This window comes from Anomalospiza imberbis, chromosome 26 (assembly GCF_031753505.1).
Source record: "Anomalospiza imberbis isolate Cuckoo-Finch-1a 21T00152 chromosome 26, ASM3175350v1, whole genome shotgun sequence".
Taxonomy (NCBI): Eukaryota; Metazoa; Chordata; class Aves; order Passeriformes; family Viduidae; genus Anomalospiza; species Anomalospiza imberbis.
The window spans coordinates 14327-31629 of record NC_089706.1 but is presented as its reverse complement, the minus strand read 5'-3'; the positions used below and the strand labels follow the sequence as shown (position 1 = coordinate 31629).

The 17303-nt window shown below is 41.0% G+C and overlaps 1 protein-coding gene across 8 annotated transcripts in view; it reads left to right on the top strand.

The window, feature by feature from the left end:
• The window catches only part of MAGI3 (membrane associated guanylate kinase, WW and PDZ domain containing 3), a 53153-nt gene that overhangs the window by 22978 nt on the left and 12872 nt on the right, over nucleotides 1-17303 (top strand). For 7 of the 8 annotated variants that reach the window (XM_068173258.1, XM_068173257.1, XM_068173254.1 and 4 more), the window contains exons 2-13: nucleotides 1567-1683; nucleotides 3112-3231; nucleotides 4666-4875; nucleotides 6159-6333; nucleotides 7124-7203; nucleotides 8565-8622; nucleotides 9669-9763; nucleotides 10369-10557; nucleotides 11924-12523; nucleotides 13567-13598; nucleotides 15345-15498; nucleotides 15994-16085. In XM_068173258.1, the coding sequence (XP_068029359.1) occupies nucleotides 1567-1683; nucleotides 3112-3231; nucleotides 4666-4875; nucleotides 6159-6333; nucleotides 7124-7203; nucleotides 8565-8622; nucleotides 9669-9763; nucleotides 10369-10557; nucleotides 11924-12523; nucleotides 13567-13598; nucleotides 15345-15498; nucleotides 15994-16085 (1922 nt within the window). The remainder of the gene's footprint in view (nucleotides 1-1566; nucleotides 1684-3111; nucleotides 3232-4665; nucleotides 4876-6158; nucleotides 6334-7123; nucleotides 7204-8564; nucleotides 8623-9668; nucleotides 9764-10368; nucleotides 10558-11923; nucleotides 12524-13566; nucleotides 13599-15344; nucleotides 15499-15993; nucleotides 16086-17303) is intronic. The other variant, XM_068173255.1, reaches the window with a different exon arrangement.

The following is a 17303-nucleotide window of genomic DNA, read 5'->3' as shown; positions in this document are numbered from 1 at the left end:
GAGTTTTGCTTTATCTTTGGACATCACTGACCTCTCTGAAGGGCCGATAGTTAATCTTGGTTCCACTTCGAAGTACTCATCTTGGCATGGTTTCGTTTGGAGGGAAGAGAGTGCAGATTAAAATTCAGTTTTCTGTTGGTGAGTGGTGGTTGCTGAGGTCACATTTGAGAGTTGAGAACAAGGTGTGGAATGCTGTCACCTTGGCTAAAAGGGAAGGGAAAGTATAAACTTGCCACAGCCAAAACATGCAGCCAGCTTTGCAGAAGTGACACACGGTTGGGAAAACTTGGCTTGTGGTGGGAGGGTTTTGATGGTTTGGGATTTTTTCCAAATTTTACATATATGTAAGTACAGTAATTGGTTGAAGATGCAGGTGAATGGGCCTTGTATGAGGACTGCTGTGGGCTCTGTGATCTGTTTGAGGTGATCTCCTCAGCAACTTTGAGCTCACAGGCTTCAAAGGCTTCTGTCAGAAACGCTTCTGGGGCAGGTTTATGCATTTCATAACCTGTTGGTGATGTAATTTAACAGGAGCAGTTGTCTGTTCCGCTTTTTTCCCTGCTGTTGTGCTACACCAGCATCCATCTGCTGCTGCCCATCTCCTGCTCTAGGTTTGGAGACAAAGGTTGAGCTTTTCCCCTAAAGCCCTGAGTGTTCTGCTGTAGTACGTAACTTAAATTTACCAAGGTCACTGAACCCTATTTATCGTGTTTTCTGGGAGGCTGACAGGGTACAAAAGATTGGTTTGTACCCTCCTGTCTGAAGGATGAGGCAGTAATACAAGAGCTCAGTTATTTGTATGCTGAAGGGGCTGTGGTTCTCCAGTGATGTGACAGATTCACTAATGATACCTGACAGAAGTATTGCAAAGGAGTAATCGTAAAAAAACCCAACTCCCTTCTATTACACAATGTTTTAAAGAAGGAAATATTTTCTTTTTATAATTTGAAGAATGCAAGTTCCCATGTGACAAAATATTGAACTCAGGTGACTAGTGAGTAGGTGTAAATTGAATGGAAACTACTTCAAAATACAGTGAAATAGTTTCTTGTCTGTAGAGACTTTGAATTTTGGTAACAGGTTTTGTATTATAATACTTTATATTATATTGATTTTCAAACAGTTCCAGAATATTGTCACTGTCTTGTTCAAGAGATGAGGGGGAGTGGTTGTTAGTCAGCTCTGCTTAAAACCACTGTGCCAGAAGAAATTCTTCCCTGTGACGGTGGTGAGGCCCTGGCACAGGGTCCCCAGAGAAACTGTGGCTGCCCCATCTCTGGCAACATTCAAAGCCAGGTTGGATAGAGCTTGGAGCAACCTGGGATAGTGGAAGGTGTTCCTGCCCATGGCAAGGGGTGTGAAACAAGATGAGCTTTAGGGTTCCTTTCTGGGATTCTGTCATTTGACAGCACAAAATGGTATTTTCCATCAAAGTTGTTGTATTTAAAACAACCCAGCTCTTCCAACTGCATGCTTTTTCTGAAACTTCTATAGCAGTGAAACACAGTTCTTGTTGTGAGATCCTGCTTTACAAATTATTCTAATTTATTCTTTTTGCTTTCTAAGGAAAAGTCATCAACAAGGACTTGCGCCACTACCTGAGCCTTCAGTTCCAGAAGGGCTCGATAGACCACAAACTCCAGCAAGTTATCAGAGACAATCTCTATTTGAGAACCATCCCTTGTAAGTATGTAAAGATCAGCCTCATCTGTTCCTGCTAACTCCCAGGTAGTTTGTGAGCTTGAAATGCCTTCTCTCTTAATCTGGTTTAGAGTTTTACCTTGTAGCAGAGACTTCTGGCTTTGCTACAGTAGTTTCACATCTGAAGTTGCCATGAATTGGTGCAGCCAGTATGGACTGAAAACCAGCAAAATCTTGAGAATTCAAAGTTCAGATTGTTTCAGTAATATCTGTGTGTTGCTCTTCACAAGTTTGTCAGTAATTGTTAGAATGATCCCAGCCACCACAAGAAATAAATCTTTCTCAGCATGATCAAGCAGTGCCAAAACATCCTGAATTTTGTCAATGTGTTGGGGTTTTTTTCTTCACAAAGAGCAAACTGAGACCTTGAGTGTCAAGTGCATTCGGCAGAGCAGGGCAGGTGGGAGGAGGGGTTGGGTGCAGAAGGGGTGGCAGTGGCAGAATGTACAGGTAGACTGTTTGCTCATCTTGAGAAGACTGATTAAAAAGGCTCATCGTTGACTGTTTAAATATTCATTGCACTAAAAACTTACTTTGTCAAGTAACATTTTTGTATCTACAGGAATTCTCCTCTCTTCTCTCTGAGCACACCTGAGAGTTTGTGGCTTTCTTAAACTACATTTCACTATTGCTAGCTTTTATTTACCAGCTCTTGTTCATGCTGCTGCCTGAAAAAATGATACGTGCTTTTGAAATGCTATTAGTTTGTAGGCAGTAATGAATAGTAATAAATCAGTGAAGTCCTTTCAGGAGAGCTTTAATTAAGCTGTTGTAACTATGGGAGGCCTGTTTTCATAGACAAAACACTTTGAGAACCTCTGCATTAACACAGCAATTTACAGATAAAGTTTACCTACAGCCAGGGGTTGAAGTGTGGCTAAATTGCACTCTGAATTATAGGTTAAAAAATAAATTCTGTGCCGAGTTATGGATTTGGTGGCCCGAAAATCAAATGTGCTTAGTCATGATGACCTCATTGCAAATTAGAGAATTGGTGCTGGTAGAAATAGGGAAAGATGCAGCACCCTCACAGCTGAGTTAAAATAAAATATTACAGCTGTTCCAAGAATCCCAGACTGAGATTGCATGGCCCAGGTGTCATCAGCTGCCACAAAAGTTGCTTTTGGTTCACTGACCATAAGAAAGAATTCTCTCTTAATTGCCACCTCACCCAGCTGCTTCTCTCCCCCTCCCCCAATACCAGAACTGTTGTTCCTATGTAATTCACTGGCTCAGTTTTTATACATTATTGTTCACTTGCTCACCAGTTGTTTTAACTCTTACTGGAGTGACATCATCTTTGTATAAAGATTTGAAAAGACATTGTTTTTTACTGAACTGTACAGCAGGCAGCATTTGGTAACAAGCAGCACTTAAGTGTCTACAAGAATGTTTTCTCTTTCTTTGCAGGCACTACAAGGGCTCCCAGAGATGGGGAGGTCCCTGGGGTAGACTATAATTTCATTCCTGTTGAGCAGTTTAAAGCATTGGAAGAAAGTGGAGCCTTACTAGAAAGTGGAACATATGATGGTATGTCAGTGATGTTTAATGGAATGGGAATAAGGACGCAGTACTTGTGTCCAGGGTCTTACTCCAAGTGTAGCTCCTTGTGGTACCAGTTTTCCTGCCTCACCTGATGGTCATGACAGTAGCAGAGAGACAATGGTTAGTCTATTTTTGTGAAGAGGAGGAGCAATCTTGTTTTAAAGTTTTCTGATAATCCGCAGATTGTCCTTTCAACCACCAGATTATTTTCACTGTTGCATTTTTGGGAAGCATTTTGAAAAGGTTTGTCTGTGCCTGGTACACATTTAAGAGAATTTAGTCAATTATGTGTACACCTCAGAGAACAGAGCCATGTTCTCCTCTCAGGTGTGCCTCAAAAGGACAGAAGGCAAGAGAAATTCTGACCCAGCAGGGAAACAAAAGCATTTTTCAATGAAAAGTTGAACAGTACTAGACCAGATTGTCCAAATCTGTAGGAAAGTTGGGTTTGTTAAATGTGGTAAGGAAATCATTGTAATGAAGGTGGTGAAAAAAGAAAATAAGATGTCAAAAGTAAACAATCCTGTGAAAGGCTCTGTGCCTCCTGTTTTCCGTATCCCACACTATCTGTTAATATTGTCCTGTCTCTGGAAATCTAAGCAAATTTAGGCTAAACTAGTAGTTTGTTTTGTTTTGTTTTGTTTTGTTTTTTTTTATTCCTGAGCTGCACTTTATCTGGCTGTCACCTCTCTGAGCCTTGCTCTTGCTTGATATTTGCAGAAGGGTTTTCTTTCTATATGTATTTACATGGTCAAAAACATATCCAGGCACCAAAAGTTACCCCAGCAGGAATTCTGGGAAGCTTCCTTGCTTTGTGCTCAATTCCCTAATAAAAATCATATGAGCAGTCAGGAGAGAGGTCAATGGCTGAAATTCTTTTCCAGAAAACAGCAGATGATTGCTTGGTGCTTTAGATTAAAATATTGAAGAAAAAATCTGTTCCTTTCTCTGAAGCGAAAATATCAGCATATTGATATGAAGATGTTGATATGAAGCCATATCAACATCTTTGTTTTGCAAGTGTATTGCCAGTAGAAAATTGGAAGTATTAAAAATCAATTAGTTGTTAAATGGTTTTATGGAAATAAATAACTAGTTTCTGCATAAAATTAATTTGCTTTTTGACTTCAGTATTTCTGTTGCTCCAAATCAATATTTTGCTTTAGAAAACTTGTAGCACGATAAAAGTTTTCAGGTAACCTCTTGTTTTCTGACAACTAGTGCTACATTAGCAAGAAGTCAGTGTATGAATAAACAGGCATTGACTGTTGGTTGGGTTTTGGTAGTGCTGATGTCTTCTTTGAGGCTTTAAAATTTCACCAAAATACATTTGCGTGGGCACTAAACTGGTAACAGCCACTGCTAGTGCCTTCGGCAGTACCAGTGCTTCAGTGATCCTGATTTCTGTCTCATTTTCAGGTAATTTTTATGGTACTCCAAAGCCTCCAGCAGAGCCCAGCCCCTTTCAGCCTGATCCAGTGGATCAAGTTCTTTTTGACAATGATTTTGATACTGAATCGCAGAGGAAAAGAACCACATCCGTCAGCAAAATGCAAAGGATGGAAAGTTCTCTCCCTGAAGAGGAGGAAGAAGAGGAAAAGGAAGCAGTTAATGGCAGTGGAGGGATAGGTTGGTTGACAAGGGGAGAAATTCCCTAGAGTATTGTATGAATGGATAAGGACTGTACAAATAACATTCGTTCTTCCTTAGTTTTGGTGAAGTATGAAGGCAGTTTCTGTTCAGGCTGGTGCTTCTACTTGATTTTGAGATGACCTTTTAAAAAGAACCAGCTGTTCTCCCAGCCAGATGTGCAGTTGCATCATAAAATGCACTGCTTGGTCAAGAACATGTGGTGCTGGATATGGGCCAGTTACACGAGCAGCAAGGAAAAATTTGTCCACTCTTGAAATAACAGAATCCTTCACAGAGTAGAAGTCATACCCTGCAAATGTTACTATTGAATTTTGAGGCAATGACTGAATTTGTACACAGGAGATTTTAAGGAAGGGATTGGTTGAAGGGACAATGTTGGCTCATACGGTAAATTTTTCAGATGATTTTGCATAGGGGAACTATCACACAACCTGAAACCACCCAAGGGGGAGCTTGTGGAGAGAAATAAAGCCAAGCGTGTTGAGGCTGGAACGGTGTCCAGCAGGACCTTTCTGGGATTGGCAAGATGCCCTTTTCCTTTTGCTGTCATGGTTACTCATCTGGAGGGGGGAGAATTGATGGTGGAGAGGAACTGTCACATTGCATTTGCAGTTGATCCTGTGTGTGACTGTTTAGGACAGAGCTATACTGACCAGACCTGACCTAATCTTGTCATCTTCAGGGCTAGCAACACCACAGAAGGGCCAATGGTCAGGCTGGTGGTTGGGTGAAGGTCATGGACATCATCATGTCACAGAGGGTATCAAGCATAACCTTGGTTCTGAAGGGTAGATGCCTCTATTTAAAGTTTCCTGCAGTAATTTTTGGGATCTTTTTTCTAGCTGTGGCTTGTAGAAAGGTGTTGTTTACTTTACTGGCAGTTTGGGTCTTCTCTACATTTCCTTCTGATTCTTTGAGGAATATTAGTAGGATTTTTTTGGATTATTTTATGGCATTACAAAGACGGTTCTCTCTTTAGAAATGGCAACAGAGCATAGTCAACTTGGATTTCTGCCAGTGTTGATTTTTCAGAGTAGGCTCAGACACATAATACAAGGTTAATTCTGTTTGGCAGGGGAAGAGCAGAGTTCAGTCTTTTCATGTCAGCTTTTCAAAGTTCACAGCTGAAAAAAAAGGTGAAAAAATGCACATCACATACAGGGACATGTTTGACATCCACTCTTAGCCAGATTAAGAGGGTGGTTCTTTGTGAGAAACAACATAAGCATCTGACAAACACTTTCCCTGAACAACTGCAGAAAACAAAGAAAAACATTCAGATTCTCCTGACTGGATGAAACCTGTTCCCAGCTACAACCAGACAAGCAGCAACATGGACTTCAGAAATTATTTGTCGAGGGATGAGACCCTGGAACCACTACCCAAGAACTGGGAAATGGCCTACACAGACACTGGCATGATCTACTTCATTGAGTGAGTAACTCGCTCCTTGGAGGAGAGAAGTGCTGGTGGTTGCAGTCTGGAAAACTTGCTCTTTCACTTCTCTTCTTCTCTTACTGCTTCTGTTTCTTTATGAAATTCACTATTTTCCTATTGTTACATTCCTCACTCATAGTCCTCGATGTTGCATGCTCGGTACAACTGCCATTGTGCAGGAAGACCTTATGGTTCCACCTGCAAAGTCAGTTTGTTTATTCTAAATTTTGTGTCTCGCGAATACAAAGCTGGCTGGGTATTGTTAAGTGAAGTGTGACATGGAAACCTTCTCTATGTTAAATTTCTCTGAAATTTGAGACCTTGTTTAGCTTTTCTTCTCTGCTTCTGTTCCTTGGCAGGGAATGGATGTTTCAAAATACAAATAGCCCAGACAAAAGCCCAGGTTAGGAAAGTAGCTCATGTGTGCACATGTAAAACTGCCTCATTTATGAGTTCTAAGGCCAAAATGAAACAGAAACCTTCCTGAGAATTTAGCATATGAGGAGGCTAAAAATATTTTTTTTTTCCTCTCAGGTAGGAACAGCTGCTGTTCCCATATGAGCTTTTAGGGGCTGGGGGGAGGATTTGTGCCTCTATCACTTCCCATGTGCCCTGGAGAATCTCCAGTGTGCTGGTGCCTTTTCTTTTTAGTATTTTATGATGTGAAAGAGGCACAAATAAAGGTTGTATTATCTGAAGTCTGCAGTTTCCTACAATAGTAAATACTTGAAGGAAAGTTTCTTCAGTGTGAGGGAGTTCTCTTACTGGCATGCATTCTGCTCCACAGTCACAACACCAAGACAACCACATGGCTTGATCCCAGGCTCTGTAAGAAGGCCAAAGCTCCTGAAGATTGTGAAGATGGAGGTGAGATGTTCAGAATGCATTTGTCACCTGTCACTGATAAATGTATGAGTTTATTCCAGCTGGATACAGTCCATTACTTCTGTGGTAGAAGCTTCTCTCTCGTAGATGTGACTCTGGAGCTGGCAGTGTAGTGCTGAGTGTCCCCTGTTTGGTGGCAATAGGAATTTACATAAGACTGGGAAAGTCCATGGTGTATTTTTCCTGGAGGAGTAGAATCTGGCCAAACTTAGGTTTATCTGCATTCCTGAGCAGAATATGAGATGTTTGGTTCCAGTAAGTGTCATTCTTAAGGAGAAAGCTGCACATGAGTGATGATCTCACTGGAAACTGTTGTATAGGTGGAATATGGCAGAAGGAGAAGGTCCATAAGTAACAGAATATAGGAATAACAAAGAAGGTATAGCAAAATACATATCGCTAATGATAACTATTGCATGTAACATAGTATTTGAATGCAGAAGCTAAGGGAACAATCTGACTGATTTAAATTTCTTCAAGACTTCCAGGTCAGTAGCCTCCAGGCAATTTCTGCAACCATTTCCTACACAGTTGGGCAATTTAGTCTGCTAGAAAAGAGTATCAGATAGGTCTGTCTTCAGCAAATGCCTGACATGTTCCAAAAGCTGGAGCAGGCTCAGAATGACCTGTCATCCTTCAAAATTTCCCAGCCTAACAGCCATGTATCCATAATGAAGCCAGCTGGAGCAATGGCATGCTGCTGCTTATTAAACATACATGCAGCTCTTTAAACAGAGATGCAGGATATCCAAATGAACAATACTTAAATTAAGAGACCCATTGGGTCTTTAGTAAGAACCTGTGGAGCAATACTGGTATTAGTAATTGGTAACATGCTAGGGAAATTCCTGTTCTTGTTAAACTTAGGGCAGCCTCAAACAAGATTGCTGGACAAATTTATCCTTAAAACATCTGGCTGACTATATTCATTATTCTAATGTTTAAATTTCCATGGTCAAGATAACTAGAACAATGAACTTAATAAGCTGACCTCCGTGGTAACTGCTTATTAACTTCAGTCAGTCATGAGCTGCTGGCACCCTCTTACCAGATGCTGAATTTGCCATAAAAAGGAGCCTTTTGCATGTAATATTCAGTATAAACAGGTCTTTTTTATATGTTTAAAGTGGTGTGATTTCATTTAATACAGGGCTCATCATTTAGTGCAAGAAAGAGTAAGAGTTGCAGGGCTTCAGATCAGGCTTTTTACCATTCATCAGGGAAGAAAATGGGACCTGTATTTTCCTCATATTTTTCATGAGCCTAGGTGATCTTTAATGAAAACTCTGATATTTGTGGATAGTTTTCCCCTGTAATGGAGAATTTGGTCTTTCTGATTGCAGAACTTCCTTATGGATGGGAGAAAATAGAAGACCCTCAATATGGGACATACTACGTTGAGTAAGTGCTGATTATTGATTGGGCATACATAAAAATTGAGCATGAAATTCTGAAGTCCTTGATCCCCAGTAAGCAGAGATCATAATGCAGTGAAAGGCCAGGTTGGATACGGCTTGGAGCAACCTGGTCTAGTATCCATGCTCATGGCAGGGGGTGGAACTGGATGGGCTTTAAGGTTCCTTCCAGTCCTAAGCATTCTGTGATTCTGTGAAACTATTAAATATATCCAAGAAAAACAGTTCTAGGGTCGCAAACTTATGGCACAAACTTCTGGTAGCACTGGCATGTGGGAAAATCCACAGTGTGACCTTAAAGACTTAAGGACTGTTTTTCATTTGGGGAAGGAAAGCAAGTTGCAACCAAAATAATTTATAGATGGAAATGAGCTGATGCCATTCTTCTTAGCTTAACAAAAACAGAGTCACTTGATTTAAGAGTGGCATCTAATAACTTTAAAAGAGTGAAAATAACTTGTAGATGATTGCTGTCTTCAAAGACCCAAGTCAATAACCACTAAACTGCTGCAGGAGCCCTTTTGAATCTCCTTCAGGCCAGAGGAAATTAAATCTCTCCTTAACCATGGAGAAGAAAAGTGGTTGAATTGAAAATGTAGCTTCAGAGAACAAGCAAACATTTTTTACTTTGCGAAGCCAAGGTATTTGAATTATGCTCATATTTGTTGGTTTTCTCCTCCTATGCTGTACTTCTCTATCATCTACTGGGGAAAAGGTGATGCCTGAGTTTGGAAACAGTACAGGTAGATGGGTCAAGAGAAAAAGCAGGTTTGCTCAGATCTAAACTATTACAACTCAACCTGGTGATTAAAGGGAGTAAAATTTTATTTGCCTCAAAGTAAGTAAGCGGCTGAAAGAATGAGTATACTTTCAGTATTGGTTATGCGAGTTTTTTGTTCATTTCTCCAGAGCATTCATCTGACATAATAAAAAACAGTGTTTGTAGATGTATTTTTGTGGCATTGTCATTTTTTGGGAAGTAGTCAGAATGTTTTCTGTTGAAATCCTGACCCACTTTTTGTATGCCTGCAGTCATATTAACCAGAAAACTCAGTTTGAAAATCCAGTATTGGAAGCCAAAAGGAAAAAACAGTTAGGACAGACTGATGCTGGCCCTTCCAAATCAGGTATCTCTGAATACTGTGTTCTTTGTCACATATATCTTTATTTGCAAGTATGGTTTATAAAAACCCAATTCTGGAATTCATCAAGGCATCAGCCTTGTCTTTTTGCTTGCCATTACAGTGTTCCCCTCCGAGATCTTTTGGGTTTTTTTGAAGGATTTTTTAATGTTAAAATTGAATTGAGGCACTAAGACTGCTTTTAAATAATTCTGGTTGTTCTGAAGCTGGTTGTCATAAACAGCTTTGTAATATACGGAGGGTTAGAAGAGCCATCTGGAAGTGCAGGTAAAGCTGCACCTGGAGTTTTTATGCTTTTGATCTACTTTAAGCTTGAGGTTCAAGGATAAAAATTGGGAATTCAAGGTGGGAGGTTTGCATGCAGCTCTGTTGCAATCTGTTCAGAAAAACTCTTTTCCATTCACTGAATTCAGCTGGAAAATGAGTGTAGCACTTTCCTGTCTGTTTGTTTATCCTTTAAAAGTGCTTCAGAAGCTGACCAATAAAAAACAAATCATTAACCTTTGTGACACCTTAAAAATAAACAAAAAACTTAACGGAATTAACCCTGGTTTCCTGCCCTCCTGTCTCTGTATTCCATAATTCCAAAGGACCAGGGAGGTCTGTCTTTACTCGAGATCCATCCCAGCTTACTGGAGCACTTATAAGGACATCCCTGAAAAAAAGTACCATGGGATTTGGCTTCACAATCATCGGAGGGGACAGGCCTGACGAGTTTCTCCAGGTGAAGAATGTGTTAAAAGATGGACCTGCTGCACAAGATGGCAGAATTGCTCCAGGTCAAGTATTATTTCTGTAAACTTCCATTTCCTGGGGTACTTTGGAGAACACAGCTTGAGCCACAGGAGGTTGGACGACTCCATCCACATCCTCACTAAATTAAATATTTTCATATTTGTGAAAGATCTGTGCGGAGCAGGGGCTGAAAAGGAAAAGAAGCAGCATTCTAGACAAAAATTTACTTTAAGGGCACTTCTGAAGGTTTCAGAACTTCTGCTTTAGCAAAGACACTTGTCTTCATGTTTATTCATAGAATGGTTTCCCTCTCTGTAAGTGAAGTAAAAATAGTGTGTTTGAATCCTGGTCTGTTTTGCCTTGTTGCTGCCAAAAAACCATGACACCAATTATTAAAACTGCAAAAAGTCCACAGCAGGAGTGAGGAGGCAAAGTTGTTTGAGCTGGACAAGTGAGGAGAGATGAGGGATCAGCAACCCACGAGGACTTGTGCATTTTTTCATGGTTATTATATGTGTCATTAAGATACCTATAAGCTTATCGTAACCTCTGGTTTGCGTATTAGAAGGGGCAAAATGCTTCTTTACATATAACATAAACTCTTACTCTTCAAATGAATAAAAGAATTCATACTTTGATAAATACTATTTACTTATGAAATGGAACAATTTCCTGTTTTGTTGCTGATGTATTGTTTGAAGTTGTTTGTATGTGGTTCATTTTCCACCTCTGCAAAAAATGAAAACAATCCTGCAGAGCTGTTGGAATGAAAAGATGTGCTGCTATTCCGATTGTAGTTCATGGAATAAGAACAATCCTGTTTTACTGATGCCTGACATTAAAGGGGTTAGACAGTTTGCAGGGCATATAGTACCGCACATGCAAAGTTTCACATCAAAATTACGAAAACATGAAACCAGGTTTTGGGATCTGAAGCCCACGTAACTTCATTTTGAAAATGTATTCTTAGCCACGTGTGGCAGCAGTGTAAGAGTATGGAGCATGTGTGTGCAATCATAGCTTAAGTTCAGCCAGTCCTAAAATAAACACGGGGCCAAAAAAATCCGATTTATTCTGCATTGGGTTTAGGATACTATGCAATGTGAATTAAAGTAGAAGACATCTGCTTGCTGTAGTGTGCATGCTCTGCTTCATCTCCTGTGGCTGTACAGTATCATTTTTTAAATCTGCTGCAGATTAAATTTTATATATTTAGTGCACTATGTCCTGAGATGAAATAGAATAAATGCAAAGAGGAAATCCTTTATGCTTTTTGGCAATATTAGCCGTGAAATAATATCCCCAATACTAGTTATTAATTTGAAGACAGCACTGTGATTTCCTCAAGGTAGGCTTTTATTGAAGGTTTCACTTCTGTTTTTGACACCGTCAAAATTTCTTTTGTAACAGGCGACGTCATCGTGGACATAAATGGAAGCTGTGTCCTTGGCCATACCCATGCAGATGTTGTCCAGATGTTTCAGCTCATTCCCATTAATCAGTATGTGAACATGACTTTGTGTCGTGGATACCCTCTTCCTGAAGACAATGAAGACCCCGTGGTGGATATCGTGACAGCCGCACCTGTCATTAATGGCCCGCCGGTGGCCAAGGGAGATGCTTCCGTGTCCAGCCAAGATTTAGTAGCAGCAACAGTTGGGTTGGACCAGAATGGGAAAGTGTTGGTCAACGGTCGCCTGAACGGCCCTTCTGTTGATTCAGCTGAGCAGAGGGTCTCCTTTGCCTCCTCAGGAGGCTCTCAGCCAGAGCTGGTCACCATCCCTCTGGTCAAAGGGCCTAAAGGCTTTGGGTTTGCCATTGCAGACAGTCCCACAGGCCAGAAGGTGAAGATGATTTTGGACAGCCAGTGGTGCCAAGGCCTACAGAAAGGGGATGTCATCAAGGAGATTTGCCATCAGAATGTGCAGAGCTTGACCCACTTGCAGGTGGTGGAGGTGCTCAAGCAGTTTCCAGTAGGAGCAGAGGTGCCCCTGCTTATCTTAAGAGGAGGTACAGACAAAATTGCAGTTGTCATATTGGTTAGAAGCTTTTAAAATTCCAATTTTAGCGTTATATCTAAATCGTGTCCGTTCTTGACAGCTAAGCAGCAGTTCATTATGTCTCTGAGCCATTATGTTCTAAGTTTGATTTATACCCCCTTATATGCTATAAGTTTGATTTAGGGTGAGAGCATGTTGCTGGGGTTTTGTTCAAAGTTTTAGTTAGGTTTTTCTTTGGGTTTTTTTTTCCCTCAGCAATTATATGGTGATATATTTATGCACTGTCTCTTCCAAGTCTCTGGGGAGTGCTAAAGCAAACACGTGGTCTCCAGTATAATGCAAAGCATGTGATGGACTGAGTTTTGTGAGGTTCTCCAAATATATTCCAACTATTCCAGTAACTGTGTCTGTAATGAACAGGGGATTTCAGGAGATGGGAAGAAGCATTAGCAAAGAGGTGGGGCTGATCACTGGGAAGAGCAGAAAAAATTCAGATTTTTCCTTTGCATATTCATACCTCTTCCTTGATTGTCAGTCACAGACCAGAATGCATCTTCTCCCCAAAAACTGTGGTAGATAGTGTGTGTCTTTCAAAGGAAGTTGAATCTGAATGGATTATGAGGCAGCTCATGGCTGCTCAGTGTCCCTTCAGGCTGTATTGTAACCCTGACTTCAGCTACTGGCATTTGCAAAAATCTCCATCTTTTTCTGTATAAATAGTACTTTTCCTTAATCAGCTAAGGAAATAATTAGATTTCTTTATGGCAAGTGAAATTCCTTCAGACAAATTCATAAGTCTCCTTATCCCATGAACTGAGGGGTGACTTAGTTTACCAGCTTCTAGCAGAAAGAGAAATAGATATTATTCATTGTTGTACAGCTTTCAGTTCTAATTGAGACTTCTCTAAAGTGATGGTTTTGGTCACTTTGCCATTTAAAAGCACAGTGAATCAGCCGCTATTATTTTCACCCCAGGAGCAGCTGATTATATTGCTGAAATGTTGTTGAAACGTTTTGTAACTTGCTATTAAAGTTACTTTATATTTTCTTCAGGTCCACCCTCTCCTACTAAAGCTGCCAAAGGAGTGAGTATTGGTGATGTATTTAACTTGTTTCTGACATGCTTTGTAATCTCATTTCCTCTGGATTTTAGTCCCTGTGATAACCTGCAAGATGGTTTAGCAAAACCACACATGCTTGATAGGCATAAATTCTTTGTCTAAGTACCTGCTGCTAGAGTACCCATTAAAAGGGAAACAAAATACAGTATCTATTTTTTTCATTCCTAAAAGAAGTTTATGATCCTTTGCTTCGTCTCAGTCCTCACGTAGAATTAATAGACTGGTTAGTGCTCCCTTCTGGAAATGCTTATTTTGGATCCATATTTTCAGCAAGTCTCTATGGAGCTGTACATTCCTAGCTCAATACTCATTGCTCTTGGAAGTTTGATCTGTCAGGGCATCTTTAATACATATTAGCTCGGTAAAGAATCCTTGGTCTTAATAGAACAACCTCTGATTTAATAATGCTGATATTAATGCTTATGTTTATTATGAAGGTTTCTGTTGTAAGTTAGGCTAGTCGAACACAGATACTTCTTTAAATACGCTTCTTGTACAGAACAAATCAGGGCAATTTATGAAAACCCCATTAGCAGAACATAGCTGTAACTTCTCTTTCTATCTTTATTCTGCTGCTTGAGCACAACCTTAGTTGTATCCCGGCAGTGGAATGACACAAGCACACATGTTCAGCATGCTCAGAGATGACTGTGCTCATTAAGATCTTCAGATTCTGTTCTTTGCAAGCATCCACCTGCCCGCACTGAATAAATCAGAGCAGAAATCCCTGCAGTTGGAGGGCCCTGGCCCTGTCAGCATGGATCCTCTGGCAATGTGCTAAAAGTAGTTTGGACTTGGGGACTAGCATTCTATTCCAGCACACATACAGCAGCAACAGCCCACAGAGTGCTCGATGCTCAGTGGCATTAAGCAGCGTGGCAAAATAGTTCACTTAAAAAGGGCAAGTTCTTGCATTTATAAACATACAAGAAGTGTCAAACTGCTGAATGGCTCTGGGCAGTTTCTTCTGCTCTTGGTGGAGGGCAGATTTACATCTGTTCTGCTCCTGCTGTAGTTTAGCATGCACTGCCACGTGCCAGTTTTTCAGGCTGGGTTTCAGCCCAGAAGAAATATTTAGAGTTATTTTGTTGCATAATTGATTGGGGCTTTAGATGAGGGACCCACAAGGATGTTTGGTGTCCTTGCCTCATGAACAGGAGTGTTGCAGCTGTCAGATCATGAAAAGGCAAATAGCAAGTTGTTAATACCTCACACTATCCAAGTGTGTCCTCCTGTCCCTTATGTCTATTGCTCCAGCAAGCAGCTCATGCTGGGGGCACCTCTGGTGCTTGTGGGGAGGAGCTTGGCAGGGGACAGGAGGCAGTGCCTGTGGAGCAGCATGTGCCTATGGTTGTGGATTGTGGTCCAGAGCCTGGCAGGTGCCTGACAAGGATTCGGTGTCTTCTCCAAACGTGATTGGTCCTTTATGCCCCACTTCATCCCATCTGTTGGTAACTACCAGCATCTGCCCATCTTCACTCCTCTCTGAGCATCAGTCACTTCAAACTCTTCCAAGCCTAGTCTCCAGCAGAAATTCATGTACCAGTGAGGAAGACTTTAGTACTCTGGTCAGACATATCCACTGGAAAAGCTGTAATTTTGTTCCTTTCTTCCTGTGTTTTTCTTCTGCGTGGTGTTCATTGTCTTTGCACCCACAGGTGTAGTCATGCCGTTACTTAATGTGGATTTTGCATCTGTGGGCTGTTTCAGAAGGACAAGCAGGACAGTTCCGGGAGTTTGGAAGCTGTCAGTGATACCATCCCGCAGCCGATGCCCTTCCCGCCCTCTGCTGTGCGACCAGGCTCTCCTAAACTGGACCCGTCCGAAGTCTACCTGAAGTCTAAGATAATTTATGAGGACAAACGTAAGCACATCACCTTCAACTTGAAAATACTCAATTATGGAGGAATTTTTTCTTTTGTTGCATGTGCAGTAAAACTACTGAGACTTTGTTGCTAAGTTTGTGGATAAAACATTTCAAGTAATGCATAATTCATACAGCAGTCAGAAAAACAAAAAAGATAAAGTATGTTTCAACCGTATTTTCAGTAAAACAGTTAATTGCAGAAATAATCTCAAGGATGGTTCTGAAGTAAACTGCATCCAACCTGCTTATAAAAGTAGCTCTGAGCCATGTCACAGAGTGGCTTTTATCCTGGTATGCTGCACAGATGTAGTTGAGATTTCTGCTTTGAAAATTAATTATACCATTTTGAAAAGAGGATATCACTCTGTTCCTGGTTACTGTGTTTTGCCATTAGAAGACTCAGAGTGTACCACCAGAGCGTGATCCTTCAAGAATCCTTCAATAATCCAAGATAGCTCCTTACATGTTTTGAAATACTGTTTTTTTTCTTAGCTCCAAACACAAGAGATTTAGATGTTTTCCTGAGAAAACAAGAGTCAGGCTTTGGTTTCCGGGTGCTTGGTGGGGACGGACCAGATCAACCCGTAAGTGAAACTGCTCACAGTTATCTCATAGTATTGCTGTTGGAATGATCCTACTCTGTCATCCTCATTTTTAATCATCCCATCCAGGCAGTTCAGTGATGGCAAAATTGATTGATTCACTACTTGCCTTTCAGAGGTCAGGAATTGGTCCTGTTTACCTTTATTTTTTCCCCTCTTTGTGGACTCCAGTCTCCAAGGTTCCACGCCCTTCCCACTACTGACCCCATCCTTGGCCACAATTTTTTGTCAGGCCGAGGACACAGGTGGTGTTTCTACAGCTGTTGCTGTGTCTTGGAGCCCTTGGAAGGGCCGAGCTGGTCCCCAGCCTTTGCTCATTGTCAGCTGATCCCAGTGGCGTCAATTCCGTCCCTGGTGAGCTGTGCACAGCAGCGCATCCTGGGAAGCAGCTGAGTGGAGGGAAGAAGGAAGCAGTTGCTCCTTCTGTTAAAATTTCATTAGGCTATTCCTTTCCTTGCAGCCCAGTGAAATGAGGTGTGAAATGGTGACACACCCCTTTTATTCCCTGCTTCTTCTGCTGGATTTTTAAGCACGCGTTGTGTTGGAGGCAGCTGGGCAAATGCCAGAGCAGACATCCCTGGATGGTCTGTTCTCCAAGGGCAGCTTTTAGGAGACTCCCCTCTATTTTCAAACATGCATAAATTTCTCTCTGGGAAGAAGCCCTAAGACTTGTACTGTATATCAGGGACCTTTCTTTAAGCTGTTTAACTGAAGAGAAAAAGCTTTTGGAGTAGATCTTCATAGATTGTTTTCTGATAACAGTGAAGGAATTCAGTTTTTCCATTCCCAGCTGTGATCCAGTGCTAGCCTTTTTTTTTTTTCCTTCCTCCCTCGCTAACATGCATTTAAAGTAAAGAGCAAACTCAGAGAATGTTACTTCTGTTGCACTTTATAGCATTTGTGGTGTTTGGTTTCCATAACACCCATAGCTGTTAGGAAGTGTGGAGCTGATGTCTTGAGTGCTGTGTACTGATGAGCTGCCCACCATTCTTATCCTCCAGCAGTAGTAGCTGTTGTTACCCTTAATCTTCCATTTAATTGAAAGTGATTGTAGCATATGAAATTGAGTGTGGTGTTCTTCTCTGTATTATATTTAGTAGCACTTTTTGAGGTGGGGAGTAGGCAGAACTGTTGATGTTTGAATTCATTATCTAATTACCAAAAGCTGAGAACTGAAGCAACTTGAAAAGTGGAACTGTC